Source organism: Metopolophium dirhodum, chromosome 5 (assembly GCF_019925205.1).
Source record: "Metopolophium dirhodum isolate CAU chromosome 5, ASM1992520v1, whole genome shotgun sequence".
Classification (NCBI taxonomy): Eukaryota; Metazoa; Arthropoda; class Insecta; order Hemiptera; family Aphididae; genus Metopolophium; species Metopolophium dirhodum.
Window position 1 is genome coordinate 25904844 of NC_083564.1, and position 20614 is coordinate 25925457.

The following is a 20614-nucleotide window of genomic DNA, read 5'->3' on the forward strand; positions in this document are numbered from 1 at the left end:
ATAGTATACTGTTCATTCATACCTACGGAAATCAAAATTATTTCAATATAATATTTTGCATGACGCCACGACATACAATATTTGCTACTCTTCTATAATAAATATTTAAGAATATAAACAATTTGTGAGGAGAATTATTGAGTGTAAAAACTTACATTTCATGGATAGTAAAAGTTTGGTAACACATTTGTGATTTTAAAGAATAAAAAATATTGATTGATATGTTAATTATAAGAAAAAAATACCTGAACTGGGATACCTTTTTCACCCATGCATCAGTGCACAACTACTTAGATTTTCTTATTGTATATTTATGTAACAGTTTGTCAATTTATCAAAATAAAAAAAGAGAAAAAATACAGTCTATTATTAGGTTACTTATAATACTAAGCAAACAAAACATAATTTAAGACTATTGATACAAAAATATAATATTATCCATTTAATAAAGTAGTTAATATTTTCTATGTTGCACATATGTGGATTACATAAGAACTTAGAACAAAACATACATTTATTTTGTACCATCATTATTATAATATTTAATATCATAACCTAGTTGTCATTATAGAACATTTAATCACCCAATGCAGAGAAATAGTCTTGATAAACTTGTATGTAGTGTTCTTTTTCGTTTGGTGTCATTTGACTAATGGCGTCTGTCATATTCACTACTTCTGTTATTGGTACACGACGACCAGCCACACTTACCAAAGGTACGTCTTCGTCATCTTCTTCCTCTTCTGATGTTAGCTCTTCAACACCTAAAATAATTATTTATACATTTAAAACCAAAGTAAAACATTTTTTGAACCATTCTTATTTAACATTTAAACACAAATACTAAATTGATTTTTTAATGAATTTGCTTATAAAAACCAACAAACAATGGATTTTTATTTATTTATTAGGACTTTGTGCCATAACATGTACATATACTTAATATATCTATCTGTTAAGTTTTGGCTTTGATATTTGAGTTTTTTGAAAATAAGAGAATTATTCATTTAATTTTGGAAACATTTTGCAGTTCAATATTCTTTGTACATATTTTCGATATTTCCTAAACAGAATATTTAACATTCTTGAATAATTACTAATTAGTAACATTTAATTACCTGAACCAATAGAAGGTTCATTCTTTATGGTTTTCGAAAAATCTTCATCACTTGAATCCGCGTCCTGCCCACTTTTCTTACCAGGCCCATCAGTTTGATCCGCACGTTTTTCATGTTGCAATAAGACAGTCATTATATCTACATCAGGAGTGAATTCAAGTGGAGCTCCTTCAGTATGATCTTTAGTCTCCATTTCAATTGAATCCTTAAAAAGTATTTAAACACAATTAATGTATTAATACATAAATATTCCAAACATTTATACGGATAGTAGACCCTATAGTTATTAAAACACAACTTCAGAACAATAAACAATAACATAGAACTAAATATAATATAACATTTACCAATTTTTATAGCATTCAGAGATAATTAAACTCGAGCCTAGGCGAAATAAAATATAATTTATAATTAAAAATGTAAAATAATTCTAACATGCATCAAAACATTTATATCAAGGAATTATTATTGACCACTGCCTAAATTAGGACACTCATATAATACATTCTCTAAAAACTAACTTTTTTTTTATATAAATGCAAGAAAAGTCCCGCATTAACATATCCTGGGTATGATTTATTTTGTAATGACTGACTCTAAAGTATAATATGATGCTTGGGGTAGTTTAGATATTGTCACAAACAATAATCTATTTACAGCCCAGAAAAGTATAAAAAAAAATAACCTTAGATAAATTTAACATAATGTATCCTAATGAGAATCTATTTGATAACTTTAAGGTCTGTATACAATAAATACTTTATATTATATGTCTATACACAATTAATTATTTTAAAACATCATATTACACCAAAAAAAATTGATACATTCCAACAATTAAAACTCTAAAATTGACTTTAATAGGTCTAAACTCTTTGAAATAAAACTTACCAATATACAAACAAATCACATCATAAGAAAAAATATAGTAAATTACAAAAACAAGTACAATGTATTCTTTTGTATTATTTTATTAGTTAATTAATTTAAAAAAGTAAAAATATGGAAAATGTTCTTACTCGAGTAGAAGTATTTTCTACAACTGTACTTTCTGTTAACCAAATAGGTCGTTCTTTGATAACTGGACGATTGTCTTGGAGGTCTTCGCCAATAGTAACTTCCATTTTAGAACTATTTGAGTCCAGATTTCGCATTTTATCAGGTCCCCATCGTTCCATACCATTCATTTGTTTACCGCCAGAAGACTGTGATGTTGCTGATTCCAGTCTAACAAAACAAAATAATTGAAAATTGTAATAGTTAATTTTTAAATCAAATATCTTAATTAAAATGTGCATGTACCCTAGAATACGGGTAGGTTCAGGTTCGAGAAGTTCTGGTGCAAGGCGGATACCATCTAGTTCACGAAGTATTGAATAAAAAGGTTCTACAACTTCATTGAAATTAGCCAACATTACACGAGAATCTTGTTGTGGTAGAACCGAAGTGTCTTCTTCAACCAACTCCCCACAAAAAGTACAATGGAATTCGTTGGTTTGGAAATCAAATAACATATCAGCCTATAATTTTTGGGTGTTGATTTAGCAAACTCTCTAAATCAACTTACATAAATGCCTATACAAAAAGTATAATTATATTTGACTTAAGTAGTCCTAACCTAACCTCTTTTATTTAAGAATTACACACAAGTGTTTCACAAAAAATAATATAAAGGTATAATATATAATTTATAAGATAACCTTTTTTTTTTTTATAACATTTATTAAGTATATATGGAATATATTCGTAAAAAAATGAACAATTTACAATAAGCATATTTGAATAAAAACTGCAAGACATGGTAAGCAGTTAAAACTTAAAAGTAGTCCATCAGCTGTGATATTTTTCTAGCAGAATTGGTTTATTATATTAAGTTTAATGTATATTATAATATTATGTAAATGTATGAATTTTGTGTTTTTTTTTGTTAGTGAAATTTAAGACCTCTGTCCCAAGATTTACATTAAAAATTAAAATTAAGCGAATATTTATAAATTCACAATTCAATACTTACTTAACAATCTCAAGATAATAATTAATAAGTAATTATAAGTACCTATGTTGCCATGTTGGTGCTGTAAGCGTGTGAATATATCTGGATTTACAAGTAGCTTATACCGACCAATATTGTTACCCCAACTAACATAATGCATCACCATGATATTTATTTATACTTGCTCCAGAATTCAATAAGTTTAATTAAATGTGCTATAAATAAATTATTTATTCAATGGTTCTGTATTAACTATTAACTATAACAATAACAAACAATAATGTTGGTAGCATAGCATATTTAACGAGTACCAATGATTATTATTTAAATTTATTTAAACTGGAATTTAACTTCTTTTATTCCCACTAATATAAAATATTAAATTTAAATATTTATGATATTTAAAATCATGAAATGTCTACTACTCATAAGAGTATATATTTATCTAACTATATTATATTTAAGCTAAAATTAATGTTAAGAATAATTATTGTATGCATACTTCTAAATCGGTAAAAGTTTTAAAACATTGAACACATTTAAAACTGGCTCGACTTGTTGCATTACGTTCCTGTGTCTCCATTTTCTTTCGCATACAATCAAGTTTATACTTGACCATGTTCACAAAAGACTAAAATTGTATATTATATAACATTAGTATATTTAAAATTATTCAATTCTAATAACATATTAGTTACCTACCTTATAATTTATAAAATAATAGTTGACCTTCTGTGCCTTACTATCAGCACCAGTTTCCATTCTCAACCTAGTTTGTAAAAATTTTTCACTTCTTAGTATAGATATGCGTTGTCTAAGCATTTTTCTTTCAAATTTTAATAATTCACACATGTCATCCTCTTTCATACAAGGATTCCTAACCAGTATGTCAATTATGAGTGCATCTTCTATAGTATAGAAACCTCTTACAACCAAACGTGCAAGACGTTTTAAGCTCGTTGGCACTTCCATGACCACTTCTCCAGCAGACATTTCTAAAACAAATAGCAGGTCTTAATGAATTAGATAAGTTTATTTTACATTGTTATTAAAACGTTAACATCAAATTATTAATCGGAATTTGGGAATTTAATTACAAATATTCCCCTTATTTAATTCTTATATTATATAGTTAATACTGTATAGTGTATAATATTGTAAAACTAATTTTTTTTTTTATATTTGAGTGATTAGCTTACTGGTGGATGTTTGTTGTACTTGGGTAAAATAAAATTAGGTATATTAAATAAAATTATTAAGTAATAAACTGTAATTTTAATTGAGTTAAAGGCTTCATCACTTTCATGATTTTTTAACGATGTTTTAAAATCATTATACAACAAGGAACCAAAACAAAGGAAAAAGGATACAAACAGTTTTTGTATTTTGAAAATTTAATTTGTATTTTGTTGATAAATACAATATTGTTGATAGTAAATAATAATTGATAAGATGTTGACTACAAGGCAGTATGGCCACACATAAGAAAATTAAATATAATGGCTGATTCAAATGATAATTGTAAATTTAAAATATCACAGAGTAAAAAATGCAAAATATCCATACTTACCATGGACATAATATAATTAATTAATTAATATATTTATATGTCTATGATACCCAAGGTATGAACCCTAAACCTTGTATGATACCTACACTATATCACGAACTAAGATATATAATAGGTTATATTATACTAAGGTATATCTTAGTTCGTGGTAATACCCAACGTGAAGAATAAAATATTATATAAATTATATTTATAAATTGATCATTTCGACAGTCGTAATGCACTAGCCACTAATGCATTCGTCGTTCGTTAAACAAATAGCATTGCGTAGTAAGTGTTCTTCATACTACTATAGTTATATTTAATATTGAAGTTCATAAAAAAAATTTTATAATCATTAATTGTTTTGTTGTAGAATGCCCAAAAATGAATCCCGTTTTAGATGTAAATGATTTTGGGCTATTTATTTACAATTTTATTACTATAATAGCCAAACTAATAAAATATTACGTAGGATCCTACATCGGATAGTGAGCATAATAGCGGGAATTCAGATGAGGATGTAGAAGAAAGTAAGTTTCTCCATGTATAAAATATATTTGTAATAATATGATTTCATTTTATTAAATCTGTATGAATATACATTATAAAAGTTGAAACTTAGGTATTAAATTAAACTTTAATTTTAAACATATTTTCAATATTTTTTCTATTTGGATCATTGCGATCATTTTCGATTTACCAAAAATAGAGTTAGTTCAACAAAGCTGGAGTTCACACTCCTAATATTCAGTGGCGTATTTAGGAATTTTTCATGGAGGGGGTCGAGCTTATTTTCCAAACACATTTAAGTGGAGGTTCTGTTATTAATATAATATATTAATAAATATATGAGATATTTAGTTAGGTATTTATTGGGTCAATGGGGGTCTAGACCCCATGGACCCCCCGCCGTAAATACGCCACTGATGCCTGCTAAAACTACAGCACAAAATGTTAACATACTCTGAGGCGTTTTTAGGATTTTCTTGAGAAGGGGAATATGAATTTATCCAGGGGTAACTAACTAGATGGTGTTTAACCCTCCCCCCTCCCATTGACATTTCCCCCCCTAATAAATATATTGTTTATAGGGTTCAGGACTGCTTGCATGTTTTATTGTAGTGGTTGAAGGTTATTTTAAATAAGTTATAAATTTGTCTTATGAAATGGCAAAATTAAATACTAAGTTTGAATTCGCATATTTTGTCATATTTTAGGAAAAGTGCACATTTCAGCGATTTTTATCATATTTGTGCATATTTTGCATTTTTTAAATTTAAATGTACATATTATAATTGTCGGGAAAAATCATAATTGGGTAACATTGAAAAATATCTTAAAAAATATTATGTTTGGTTAGGTACAATAGACGCTAATTTTGAGATTTGGGGGGGGGGGGCGAAGCCTAAAACCATACTATTATAAAATTGAATAAGCTTAAAAAAATTTAGTGAATGTTTGGGAGGGTTGTTAAAGTTGTTGGTGGAGCATGGCTACAGTTGGCCCTATTTTCGCATATGGTACGTAAAATTTATAATTTTGTTTTTCATTACCAAAATTGTAATATGTTTTATGCATTTTTCAAAAATAACATAAAAATGTAGCTGCATATATTTAAGCATATTTTGACAATTTTGACTGCATATTTCGATAATTTTTGTGCAACAAGTCAAGTCCCGAACCCTAAATTTATTTATAAACGAAAACTGTAAAAATTTGGTTTTAATCTATACTTAAATACCCCCATTTCATAATCCTGGCTACGTCACTAACTACACGATTGTTGGTCAAAATATTACGTGCTAATTTGAGCATATGACAAGCATCGGGTATGAAGAGTACTTTACATTTAGTTATTGGATGGTAAAACCAGCATATTTTAATGTCATCATAATTATTCCTAACAGCCAAGTAATTAAAATGTATTAAAATTAGTACATGCACCATCATATGTTACACTGTATGTGTACAGTTAATCCGGCATTGTAATATTGAGTTAATGCTAACTTTATAAGTTTTGCAATCTGCTTGTGTTACACCTGTTAGTTTATTAATGAAAACATATCCAACAGGTAACAGGTAATTTCCAGCGACCATTTAAACTAATACTAACATGAAGACTAAAGCTTCAGAGACCGGTGTGACAGTGTATCAGTACCCTCAACCTCCAAAGTATTACCATAATCCGTATTTCCAATAAATTGTCCAAGGCCCACATCCCATAAAATGAGTTTTCTAATGGACATTGCATCTAGCATAAGGCAGCAATATTTATCATCAGAATGCAGTCTTAATTGCATCGAATACTTCCTTAAAAAATCATGGCAATTAATGCTTGATGTCCAATTACTTATTGACTTAGAGCTAGGCAGTTTCAAGATTGATCTAAAAATTATAAATCAAGTATAATAAACATAATATTATAATATATAGGTATTTAAGTAAAAATATTCTATATTTATTACATAAAATACATTTGAAATAATAATCATAAAATTAAATAAAAGGTGGTTACCTATATACTACATGCAGGCAGAAAAAATAATGAAATGATTTAAAATTATAATAGATGGTAACATGCATTTTAATATCATAATTTTTACAAAACAGTAAATTACCTACAGTTCTTGAGCACTTTTTGTGAGTAATAATTTAGCGTTATTGCCGTTATTGCAAAATTCTTTAATTACTTTACTATATCGACAACCAGTAGCTTTTCTACCTTTATTCAAAAGTTCATTTGAAAATAAAACTCTCACTCAGAATTGTTTTTCATAGGTATTAGGTAGGAACACAATAACAAATACAATAATAATTTTATCATTGGATTCAAACTTAACACATATAACATATTATAATATAGTGACCTACACGACACCCCCGGTGGCACACTTGCGACATGTCCACTTTTTCATATTGTACAAATGCAATCAAAATGTTTGTGAACACTGATTAGTGACTATTATTAAAATAAATTGGTATCTACATGTAAAAAAATTTAAATACATTTTTTCAATAAATTTTTCAGAAAGTTGTGTTGTTTGCGAGCAAAGCGAGCTGCTTTGTGTGGTTTTGTGTTGTAACTTTTAAATGAGTTTGATGAATTGGGTGGGCTTTAGCTAGAACTTAGAATTGAACCACCTTTTTCAACTGAATTCTACGCAGTACTACTGATTATAAGTTATAATAGTATAGGTATAATTCTTTGTCCAAAATTCAATTTTTATAATTCAAAATTAAAAATACAATTTTTTTGAAACTTCTTGAAATATGAGAGTTCTTTGATAAAATAATCACATAGGTACGTAAACTAATAAATAATGAAATTCTTACGTTATCCAACTGGTTATCTTTAATATTTGCGATGATTGATGATATCACTCATATCAGTGAACTAGGGATTTTCGGGGACATCCGGAGACAGAAAGATGATGAACGCGCGTTCTGATATTATGATAATAGAAACCGCCTTATACTTTTTTTTTATCAAACTTGTATATATTTAATTATAAAATGTATACAATAGGTATGATATTATTTGTAATGGTTGTTAATTTACATTTTTTTTAAATATATATATATAGGTATGGTAATTAAACTAATCTATTCTATAAATTGTTGATTTATATAAATGCTCTAACTAAATAACATATAAAATTGACGATTACAATCTAATAATTATTATTTTAAATGGTTGAATATGTTACACTTACATAAATAGTTACATAATAGTATTATGTTAAAAATAATTTTACATTGAGTCAAAAATGTACTGTGCGTTTTATATAATGTACAGTTCTCTTGGTTTTTGTAATTACATAAAATGTACAGGATAAATAATTAACATGATCATATATATGAGGCTATACTGAACTTTAAAATACAATTAACAATCACCTCTAAATAAAGATTAATACAAGAAGGTCAATTTGTATTATGATAAATAATATATATTGAAAAAAAGTCCAATAAGATATTATGATCTGCAAAATTGGTAATTAAAAAATATTTATTTTACCTAAACTATAATTGTATAACAATAATCGGTACATTTAACAGTGCCTTGGTTAGCATACTAAAATTAGTTTTTGAATGTACGTATCTACATTTTCTAAAATGTATTAATATAATAATATTATTGTTTATAGTCTAAATTGAGTAAATTTATTACGAGTTTACCATGTGCATAGTACAAGGTGTTTGTTTTATTTGTATCATTATTAGTTGCCTACTTATTGGTGTTTGGAATTACGTGCAAACAAATTTTGAGCAATAATAATGTAGTCAAAGGCTTCATAAACGATAAATGTTGTTTGAAATACCATTTTTATAATATAAAACACGTAAATTATTTTATAAATAAAAGATGGAATATTTTTCGAAGACGTGATGTTCAAGTACAATTGTACGGCTATAACCAACTATTTTATTTTATGGGTATATATATAAATGTCAAAGAAGTAGGTTTTATATACTTAAGTAAAACCAGGTAATATAAAATAATATGTAAATCGAATATAAGTGGTTTTTTTTTTAGTTTTCTACCAGTTAAAATATTGCTAGTACACTAAGTTTTTATTACAAAGAAGCTATACTTATTAATACATATATAGTTAAAATACAAAAAATGTTCAAAAATATGTTAAGAGTGGGGAAGATATATATATCGTAGAATATAATATTTAATGGTAGGTTAGGTATGTATTATATTATATGGGTGTATGATATAAAGATATAATATAATATTAAGTATGAAAAAAGTCTTTAAAAAGAAGAAATTATTGGAATAAAATAGGTGGGTAGCGTTTTTAAACACGAACCCGCTTAAATTATATAAATATTATCATATATAGATAGGTAGTATTTTATCGTCAACGGTTATAGTTTAATATTATATTATATAGGCGTATCGTGTTGAGGCGCACGTCCGGAAGCGTATTGTATTGAATTGTTTGATTTAGTCATAACTTTCAGATTCTTGTTGGACGAGCTTGAACCTCCTCGGGCTTTTCACGTTCACTGAACCGCAATGGTTGTTCAATATCAAGCCCCGCTTCGACAGGTATTTCTTTATGTAACGGCACACTAGTTTCTGGGGTCTCTGCTGCCATTCGTCCAACACCTCTTTGGGGTAGTGGATCTGTAAGTACAAACGCGTAATTCGACACTTGTAACAATAATATCATATGATAGTTAAAAATATAGCATTATAAGGGATGAAAAGGAATTTTTAAATTTAAGTATCTTTGTTGGCAGAGAAAGAGTGATAATATTAAGGTAAGTGAAGTCACAAGATTTTGGGGAGTGTATACGTCATGATAATAATATTATAACCGTTCTAATTTGTATATCTTTACCTATTCATCTGCTTTGAATGTGGTTATAAATATTATTACTCACTAAAATATGTTAATCAATTATCTATAGGTAGGTGCAGTTTAAAATAGAAAATGTAATTAAGATAAACAATTATTCGATCTAAGGGGGCTCCAGCGTATCATGTTTTAAGGAGTAATATTTAGGCAATTCACGTGCATGTACATTTAGGCTATGTCTTTATCGCGTCGGGCAACTACCGCCCGATGCAACTCTCGCACACAATTCAATACTTTGCAAAAAATGAAATATATTCTTCTATGCCCATCTATAAAAACTACTAAAATCGGTAGTAAATTAAACATACTTCCTGAAGTTCGATTGTAATTTCGAAAAAAAATGGTTGAATTTTTAAGCTTTTATATACTCTTTAGGAATCACATTTTTGATTTAAAATCAGATGTGCTCAAAATAAATACAAATATAATGCAATTATTTCATGGGGTTTTGAAAAACAATCTTAATATTTTAAGGTCCTTTAAGAAAGATTTCCTAAAAAGCCTAGATATTTTTTCAAAGAATTCTTACATGTAAAAAAAATTTGAATCGGACATTCCTAAGTACATGTAATTTACTACCGCTTATTTGTCTAAAACGTATGAAAAAAACGTGTACTGCGATTCCCTATTCCTACTATTTTTAAAAACATTGAAAAGTCGAATATTTATTTTTATTTATTTTAAAATATGTATAAATAATAAATCAATCAATAATTAACTATCCATAAACTTTTAGTTATTTCTGTTCACATGTATATGAATATATATTAAGGTAGAAAACATAGCGGGTATAATAATTTATAATTAGCATCATATATTATATTCAATCGTATTCAATCGAAGATTGAAAAAATACTTATTAAGTGTCATTAACCCATTATTATTATTTAATAATTCTGGAGCTGGAACCTCTAGCTGAACATTTCTAGCCATTATCCTGTAAGTACCAAAAGTTTAAATAGAAACTATCAACATTTTAATAAGATTTTACCTGATCTCCTTTTAGCCGGTCCAACAGAGTGACACAAACCACGGCTGCTTTAATCCCCGCATGGTGCGTTAGTGCTGCGAAAGCTAAAGATTCCATCTCGATATTCCTCACACCATTAAATTTTAATTTTTCTAAGTATTCCATTCTTTCTTCTTCTGTGAAGTCACAAAATGCTCCGTCCATACGTCCTTGACCTACGAAAATGTAATTAATATTAATCTACTTACCGATTTCACCGAGAAACATAATTATTATACATACAATCAATACTTCTTTTATAAAACATTTCAGTTGACTCCTTGTGTTTTATGTATATACATTAAACGTAGGCGTATACTGTATATGTACATTGTACATTTTACAAACAATTAAATTACTATTATAGTATTATTAAATTACCACTATATCGTTATCTTTTAAATGTTTTTATTACATTTTGACCCTTAAAATGTTCATAACACTACCTATCGAGAAGTTAAGATGAGTTAAAAACCCATCGAGATTATTAAATAAAAACCACTAACCAATATAAAGGAAATTCTTCTCTTCAATTTTTAATTTTTAATGTTTAAAGGAAAAATTAATACTATACATTTATGAATTATCTATATATATATAAAAATTAAATTATTATTCAATTTTAATTTTAAAATTAAAATGCTCGTATCCATTTTTTTTTCATGCTTAATTTTCTAGATTATCATTTGAACGACATAGCTATAATGACGTATAAGACGTATTCGATATTGTTTTTTTATCATTTGGACTTTTTAGTTTTAAAGAAACACTTTTTCGTACAGTATATAGAAAGCTAAACCAGATGAATATTATATAGGTATAATTATTATTAATTAATATGTTAATATTTTGTTAATCGATATTTTTGTCAGTTACACATTCCAATTTATAGCATTGGGCTATAGCTATAAAACTAAAGTTTTTACTTTATAAACGCGGAGTGCTGGCCATAGTATAATATTGTGTGTGATATTTCAGTTACGGAAAAATAGCATGTTAAAAAAGATGATTGAACGTTGAGAAGTGGTAAGATTTTTCCCATAAAAATATAATTAAACATGTTTGTCTTGGCTTAAGTAAAATAAAATGTGATAACCCTACGGCCTACATCAATAACGTATATCTATGATTTTTTTTAATGTGGGGGGATATACAACTTTTAATATATATTCAGTATACACATATTATTTATATTCATATTATTATGTACATGTTGTATTGTGTACAAAAGTTGGTCTCCGGGGGGGGGGGGGGGGGCATATGACCACCATACTCCCTACGCCAACCAGTACTTCGATTTCTGTCGATTTCATACCGTTTAAGTTACTAGTCGTGTTCAATGTTAGATATTGTAAAAACTAAAAACTAATTTTACTTTCAAGCTAATTAGACTAATTTGATTTAACAAATCTATAATTTCGGAGGATTGTTTTATAGAAATTAATGATTGTTTAAGTTATTTGTTTAATATTTACTATAATTTTTTTTTATATAGTAGGTAACAATAATATTATATAATATAAGTAATTAAAAGTAGCCAAAACTATTATAGCCTTGCTTCAATTATTTAAGTTTAATTCGCACTACGCAGTATTTAAATTTAATTTTATTGATATTTGATACATTTTATAATATTACCTATTAAATATTAGCTTCCCTGATAAATGTATAATCATTAATCACAATATATAATAAACTACCTGTTTTTACACTTTAAAGATATAAATTTAACAATTTATCGTAAAAGAAAATTAACCTACAAATTAAACAAGAGGAAATATTTTATAATTAGATATATTAATAGTTTATCAGTGGTGGTCAAAGTGTGGGGATGAGGGAGATAGATCCCACCAAAGACTTCTTTTTCAATATTTATAACAATTTATATTATAAATATATGTATATTGTATAATATATAATTTTTTCTAATTCTTTTTTTCTAAAAACTGATAATATTATTACCTAATCAGTTTTGTCATATAATATTGTTATGGCGATATCATCAATAATCAATAGCTTTTCATACAGAGGGTTCCATACACTGGGCGTCTAGAAAAATTTCTTTCCAGATAAACGATTAACGCGATGGCAATAATTAAGCCTTTACATCCGGAGGACACAGACTCTAGCTGCTGTGGTATACGATAAGAATAAATAATATTTTATTATATCATTTTATAGTTTATACCTTCATAAAAGTCGCTGGTGCATACAGTCTTGCCGATCACTGTAGGATACGGGTCATCTGGTTCCGCTAGCGATTTTAACTCCCATTGTAGTTTCTTATCAAGGACCGAACTCCTTTTCACAGTCTTGCCCAGAATTTGCTGCACGGGTAACATTAAACAAATTAATTATTACAATACCCAGACCATCGTGCGAGAAATACTCGATATACGATTTTAACGAATATTATAAATCGTTGTATTATTATATTATGTAAGACTACGAGGTATAACACACGTACTAATTCCAGGTGTGGTTGGAGGGTTCCGTCCACGGCCTCGTCGGAAATAATCACAGTCCCGCCTTCCAGTCCGATACCACCACTTGTACCTATCCTAAAGAAGACAGGATCTACGACTTTAGCATGGAACATCAGCTTGATGGTCTCGTGTAAAAGGATTCCCACCGAAGGCATGCCCATACCATGCTAAAAATAAAAACCGTATAAAACAAAAAACAATTTTTCACCACAAAACGTTGAAATTGTTTGGTTTCTGACGATGGGAATAACGAGACAAACATTAATAATATTATAATATTATGCTTATAGACTATGTAGAGTATAGATGCATAGTAATAAGTAAACATAGTTTTTATATAACAATTAACGATTTACTTTAATAATATTGTACTTACGCTTATACACAAAACAGGGCCAACTTTGTACATAGAGTATCTGTACGAATATCGACTGATGTCCTGCAATGTGGTACCTGTAGGTATTTTGTACGATATTTCTTCCATCAATCTATAAGCGAATTGTTCCATACGTTTTGGTGTCCCGCCCATACACACAAACTATAAAAAAAAAGTACAACCTCTTTATTCCGATGTAAACAATCAAAGATTTCGCAACATTTTACAACATGCATAGAATTATAGAAAATAAATATCAATAAACCATTAATTAATTGAGATATGCTGAAAAAATAAAATCAATTAAAAAAAAAAAAAATGACTTATTAGTCAGGTATTAGTTTATTGATTATTAACTTATTAATTATTTGTATTATTATATAAATATGCTTTACTTTTTATGTACAATATTTTTAATTTATTAACGATTTATACGATTTTAAGAACTTCTTTATTTTTGTATAAATATGACTTTCCCAAATTTATTTTCATTAATTTTTATTTTCTATTCATATTTTCTTTATAAATAGCCTTTAGGGGGTTTCGATTACGTAGGTTAGATGATTTTGAAATGTTGACTGGCTGCGTTTGTATTATTATTACTCTAAATGAGGCAATTACTGTCAAAACTGGAAGGATGAATTTGCCAATTGGCGATAATAAGACTCGGGTGTTTCAAAATACCTGTTATTGATGCAAGTATTTAATATTTAACAGCTTATTTCCAGAGCAATGAGAGCTGTTCAACTGTGACAATCTTATGTTAATAAAATTGCTTCATACAATGCGTGGTGTTTGTTTGAGATCATAATTAGTAGCGTTACCTTAAGTCAATTTTTAATTAAAAATGTAATTTCACCCGAGGTCATGGGATTAGCTGATTTAAATATTTAATGGTTTGAAAAGTGTAACTGAGGTAGACCTGAGAGTTATTATTTGTATAGTTTTGTTCAGTTAAATATCTATCAGGTATACAATTTTGGATATTTCAGAAATATTTAAGCTACTGTAATCGTTCACTACCTAGGTAGTTAAAAGTAAAGACAATTATTATTTGTCTTTAATTAATTTATCTACAATCTATATTTTATAATATCATACAAGGATTCATACATCCATTGTTAATGTTGTAATTTTACTAGGTAGAGATAGAAAGTTTTAATAGGTAACCTTATATTAGTTTACCGAAGTAAACCACTGATCGGTGGACAGTGTGTTCACCGGTATAGATATCATTATAATATTATATTTATATAGTTCAAGTTAATGCACGCATAAAGTTAGGTTACAGTGATTCACTAAAACTAATGGCGACACCTTACAGGACCCAAGAAAAATACTATCTACACCTATTATTTTAGTATTTTTTCATTTCACGATAAATAAAAATAAATTTATTTTATTAAATTATCATTAGGTACCTATTGTAAAACGTATATCCATTCGTATATAATATTTAAACATTTAAAAAAAAAAGAAAAGAATAAACATCTGTTAATGTTCTGTAATAAATCAACCTGTAAAATATTTAAGAATTTTATAACAATTAAAATACTCATATTTAACTTGATTATGTATATAGGTAATACAAGATATAAGTACCTTAACATCACCGAACATGGCTCTTAGGTCATGTGAACCACTCCCTAGAGCTAAATGATACAATATATCTTGATCCATAAGATCTAGATGCGAGTTTCGAACCATAACAGTGCTCACATCCTCATACCTGTAATCATAACAAAATCAAAAAAACTTTACATTATTATTTTTTCATTGCTCAATACTAGGTAATTAATAATATTTAAATATGTAAGCTCAAAAAAAAAAAATTACATTCAAACTTCATTGTGTTCTATGCATTTATAAATTATATATTTTTTAATTTATATATATTATATATTATTAAATAGGGGATCAAGGATTATAGGTTAGTGGCTAGTATTATATTATATTATATTAATTACCTATGGCTATCTCCTATCGCATTCTATTTTAATTTGAGTTTGATTGAATAAGAAAGAAAGCTTGAAAATGTGAAAGTCAATACAGGTATAACTTTACTATAAAAACTGTCTTTGCTGTATATACGCGTACCTACTATATACACGCACTACAACTAATTTATGTTTATAACCGTAATATATTTAAGCGTTGTAGTTCAGCTTTCGCTGAAATAGCAAAATACATTTTTTGTTTCTTTAACGCAATAATTTTCTTCGATCGAAAAATGTGCAATGTTGTTTATGTAAGTATATAGACGTATAGTATACATAATAATAATCATATAAGCTCTTATACTCACATTATTATGCATTTAATTTCAATTTACAAGAATATACGAGCGTGTTGTTCATTTTCACAGAGTCAAAACAGGAATTTATTATCGCGATTTGCTACCATTACACTGTATAGCTTTATTAGTAGTATGTGTAGCTTATATATTATGTTTAAAGGATGACGCCCGTGGCCCGTGTCTATATGCTGTTGTGTATTAAAGGACGTCTCACTGACCGTTGCCATAATCAAAAAATGTTGTTCAATAATAGTATACGAAAACATCGATTATTCTTATTAATTTAGGGTTATGAGTATGAAATATTTCACATTAAATTTTCACTTTGAAATATTTCAAACTTGAAACTTTCATCCTTCTTAAAATACTTCAATGATATATTGAAAAATATCCACCGTAATTATTCTTCATTAGATCGTTCATAGATACCTACTATACCAACTATCATAATATTGGTATATGATTTTCGACCATACTGTATACGCGTTCACGTGTGCTTTAATTCTAACCAATTTATATAGGTAGGCCTAGCTATACTAGTTATATTGTCTGAAATTTATTGGTCATGATGAATATTGTATTGCAACTATACAGTAATACTAATACGTATATACGCAGTGTACATAAAGAAGAAAGAAAGAAAGAAACATAATATTATATTATATTATATTATATTAAACACGTGCAAGGTTATTGGCTCATGTTTTCTCCTTTAATACTTGTTAAATTATAATTAAAAATATATAATGTTATAGTAGGTATGTTGGTAAAAAAATAAAATAAAATACTACCAAACGATGATTAAAAATAGGACTGTTGACGAAAGAACAGTTGACGAGTTCATATTATAACTGAAGTCGTAGAAGTACATTTCAATAATATCCAGTCAACGTGTTTTACTTTTTAATAAGAACTAACAGTATGAAGTTTATTTTATGTAACTCTAAATTATAATGTTGTAGGAGTTTTGAGATTTCGAGAAAATAACAGTTGTTACTTGCAGCGTATATATACTATATATTGTAGTTCCGTTCCTTATAAAACTAGTATATTTCACAGTTGGAATGGTGTGTAGTTTTTAATATAAAATATAATAAGCTGCAATATATACAACGGAAATAAGAAATAAAATGATTTCTACTTCTTTTGAATAATTATTTTCGAAGGTTGACTAAAGCAAAGCAATAATAATGTAGTTTTCTCTTATATATTCGCGTATACAACTCGAGAACTCGGAAACATTCAAATAGGATCTGTTAGAATCATTTCAATATATTTTTCTGGTAGGTATATGAAAAAAGTTATAAATATACTGAGTATTGTTTGTAGATTTTTTAAATCATCAATTTGATACTAAAACATGCCATAGGTAAGTGGCCAAGTGGAAAGTATACTTGAGAAAGGTCTGTATATTATATTATGTATAGCCGTGTTTCTAATATAAGTAGTGATATTAATTATACTATGGCGTATTCGTGTAAACATAATACTTAGTAATGTTTATAAAATATAAAATTTTAATATTCATATTATATATTTACGTAACTTATATGTATTCAATTATTTTCGTTAAAATAATAACGATTTGACGGCAAGTATTAGCTGTCGGTATCAATATTTTCCAATTAGTAGAAATATATAGGTATTAATAATATATAATATGAATATATATGAATATTTGAAATTTAAAACAACCCATTCTCCATACCAACTGCATCCAAATAATTCCAATGTTTAGAAACTATCGTCTATAATCCATACCTTTATATAATTATATATAAATCGGAGCAATTCAACACTCCGAAAATTTTCGCAAACAAAAAAAAACTAATAGCGGCCTCGCGCCTTTACTCATCAGAATTTATAATAATATTTAGATAAAATATACATAATTAATAACGATAGACAATTGTATTTTTTGAAAGAAAATATATCTATTATAATTAGGTACATTATCATGCATATGTCATACATAGTATATATTTACGGACCACGGGTTACGACCTTTCTGTTACCTATTTATATATTACGCATACATTAATGGTTTTTAAATCTTAACCACATTCAGATAATAACGCTATGTATTAAAAAACGTATTATACTGTGTAGATTATACTAAAAGCTAATTGATAGCCTGACATCTCACGCATTAATTTTTAGGATATTATTATGATTTTCTTTCATTGAATAATCTGGTAAGTCTGGGTGTTTGATAAAATATTATATTATATGAAAACCACATAGGAGTATAGGACTACCTAATTAAAATCACCCAAAAGCTTAGGGTCAATTTCATAATAAAATTTAATAGATACAAATAAACTTTCGCAAAGCATATACACTTAATCTGGCACATAATGTTTTTTTAAATTAAATCATAGTTACGTAGTAACTAAGTTAATATGCTTAAATTATAGTAAATTGTTATACTTTATATAGGTACCTACTGTATGATAAAAGTTTTCTAATACCTACAATGTTTACAATAAACATATGTATGGCTTATTATTTGCTCGTCACACAATCTTTACGTAAAAGGTTTATTCAATTATGATTCGTTTAAAATAACATAAATAAAATGTTGACTATAGTTAATCATTTTATGTTGATAAAAAAAATGTACTCTAATTTTAAACGTTTAACAATGTTACCTACTTGTATTTATCAACTCCTCTAAAATTCAATTTGAAACTTTAAAATAATATTATAGTGATTAATTATTTTAGGACTTTGATAGTAAATGCCTATAGGTACTTGAGGGAAAATTTGATGCATTATTTTTAGTCAAGACCGCGGAAACTTTCACACTATTGATTTTTTACTCTCCGTTGTTGTATTATTTTGTTATTCGTTTCTATGTTGTTTGCAGACATCAAAGGTTAAGAACATCTTACATTTGTTGTGTAAATTAAACCAAATTTTAATAAGAGTCACTTAAGAAGTTAAAAAAACAAGTAAATTCATCGTCAACTTTTTTTTTCTTATTCAAGTTTTTTTCAAGGTTCAAGAAAAAAAATCTTTAACGATTTTTAAAATAATTTTTTTTATTATATTGATACTGGAAATTCCAACATTTACATTGAATGAACTTTTTACAACAATATTCCTTATAAAGTATACAGCTCTATAATGTAATTAACAATTTTTAAAATAATTTAATATTTATATTACATTTCAATTATCACATGCCAAATATAATATTATAATAAACGTTTTTTTTCATTATATTATATTAGTTTTTAAACAATAAACCACACATAACGAGTATTACATTATTATAATTTAGATACCTGCTGTTAACATTTTGATACTTCCGAGAATCGTTCAAACTATAATGTAATATCTTAAATTCTTAAGTGCGTGTATAGGTGCCTATTTACATATTATAATATAATTAAAATATTACCCATGTTCATGTGTACCTATTTTAATATAATAATATCCAACATTAGTCAATAGTCTATTATTTAGTTTAAAAAAAAAAAATTAAAAATGTGAATATTTAGAAATACAAATAGGTACAATAATGTAATCGTATCGTGCTTGTCTATATTAATTGTTTTGCTTTCATTTTGTCATTAAAAATTAATTCAGACATACAATGACTGGTCACTCAAAACAGTTACGAATACATACGTCATATTATTTTTGGACGAATCGTTTTATGATAATATTATTATTTATTACTATGTCAAGTGCGAGATATATAACTCGTCAGAAACGTAAACAACTGTATTAAAGGTATATTAAATTTATGCATGTAACATAAACAATGCGATTATACGATCACGAACACGTTCGGATACGTATTATTATTATTCGCGTTGCTATAAGAGATGATGCATAATATATTATGATTTATGTTGTTGTATAAATACGTGGCACGTCGTTCAAATTTTGTTAAAATATTTAATATCTTATGTGTATAATATTGTACGGTCACACTTACTCGTCGTTCTCCTCCTGAAAGAAAGACATAGCGAGCAGTTTTCGATCCGGCCCACGAAAATTTAATTTAATATATACTTTGATATAGTATTATAAATAAATGGATTATTATATCGTTTTGCGTAAATAGCGCAGCTGAGGTTTTCTTCTCGCCGACGATAATCGTATAATACTGTGTGACGCCACCAATATTACGCTAATATTCCTTCGGGGGACGAGTGGACGCGAATACTGAAAGGACTCGAAGAACACCGTACGCGGCGGTGGAACGGAAAAAAATTCGCCCGAACCGTAACACTTAACAGTATATATATATCAACAGTTGCACGCGCTTGCGGTACCCACTATTCCAACGAACACTGGACGTGCGGCGTTAAGGCGGTGTGTGTGCGAGCGCGCGTGTGTGTGTGCGTGTGTGTGTGCGTGTGTGTGTGCGTGTGTGTGTATGGGTGTGCGTGTGT

At 27.5% G+C, this 20614-nt stretch overlaps 2 protein-coding genes across 2 annotated transcripts; both read right to left on the reverse strand.

Annotated features, from left to right (window-relative positions):
* Nucleotides 1-357: 357 nt before the first annotated feature.
* LOC132944961 (general transcription factor IIE subunit 1-like) lies at nucleotides 358-4508 on the reverse strand. Its single transcript, XM_061014534.1, has 7 exons — nucleotides 4311-4508; nucleotides 3814-4106; nucleotides 3614-3742; nucleotides 2421-2638; nucleotides 2138-2345; nucleotides 1119-1323; nucleotides 358-764 (listed from the first exon to the last, which is right to left on the reverse strand). The coding sequence occupies exons 2-7, from the start codon at nucleotides 4102-4104 to the stop codon at nucleotides 577-579; spliced, it is 1239 nt and encodes a 412-aa protein (XP_060870517.1). The 5' UTR covers nucleotides 4105-4106; nucleotides 4311-4508; the 3' UTR covers nucleotides 358-576.
* A 4338-nt stretch (nucleotides 4509-8846) lies between these two features.
* On the reverse strand, nucleotides 8847-20516 carry LOC132945126 (uridine phosphorylase 2). Its single transcript, XM_061014777.1, has 7 exons — nucleotides 20155-20516; nucleotides 15512-15638; nucleotides 13910-14071; nucleotides 13515-13700; nucleotides 13236-13374; nucleotides 11030-11223; nucleotides 8847-9803 (listed from the first exon to the last, which is right to left on the reverse strand). The coding sequence occupies exons 1-7, from the start codon at nucleotides 20181-20183 to the stop codon at nucleotides 9621-9623; spliced, it is 1020 nt and encodes a 339-aa protein (XP_060870760.1). The 5' UTR covers nucleotides 20184-20516; the 3' UTR covers nucleotides 8847-9620.
* Between the last annotated feature and the right edge of the window lie 98 nt (nucleotides 20517-20614).

Excerpts from the sequence above, each read along its gene's own strand:
- LOC132944961 (XM_061014534.1), bottom strand. The coding sequence starts at position 4,104 with ATGTCTGCTGGAGAAGTGGTCATGGAAGTGCCAACGAGCTTAAAACGT. Across the intron at positions 3,743-3,813 it reads ATTATTTTATAAATTATAAG|TCTTTTGTGAACATGGTCAA; the intron begins GTAGGTAACTAA and ends ATACAATTTTAG. Across the intron at positions 2,639-3,613 it reads AAACTTTTACCGATTTAGAA|GCTGATATGTTATTTGATTT; the intron begins GTATGCATACAA and ends CAAAAATTATAG.
- LOC132945126 (XM_061014777.1), bottom strand. The coding sequence starts at position 20,183 with ATGTCTTTCTTTCAGGAGGAGAACGACGA. Across the intron at positions 11,224-13,235 it reads CACCAGCGACTTTTATGAAG|GTCAAGGACGTATGGACGGA; the intron begins GTATAAACTATA and ends ACATTTTCGTAG. Across the intron at positions 9,804-11,029 it reads ACCGGCTAAAAGGAGATCAG|ATCCACTACCCCAAAGAGGT; the intron begins GTAAAATCTTAT and ends TTGTACTTACAG.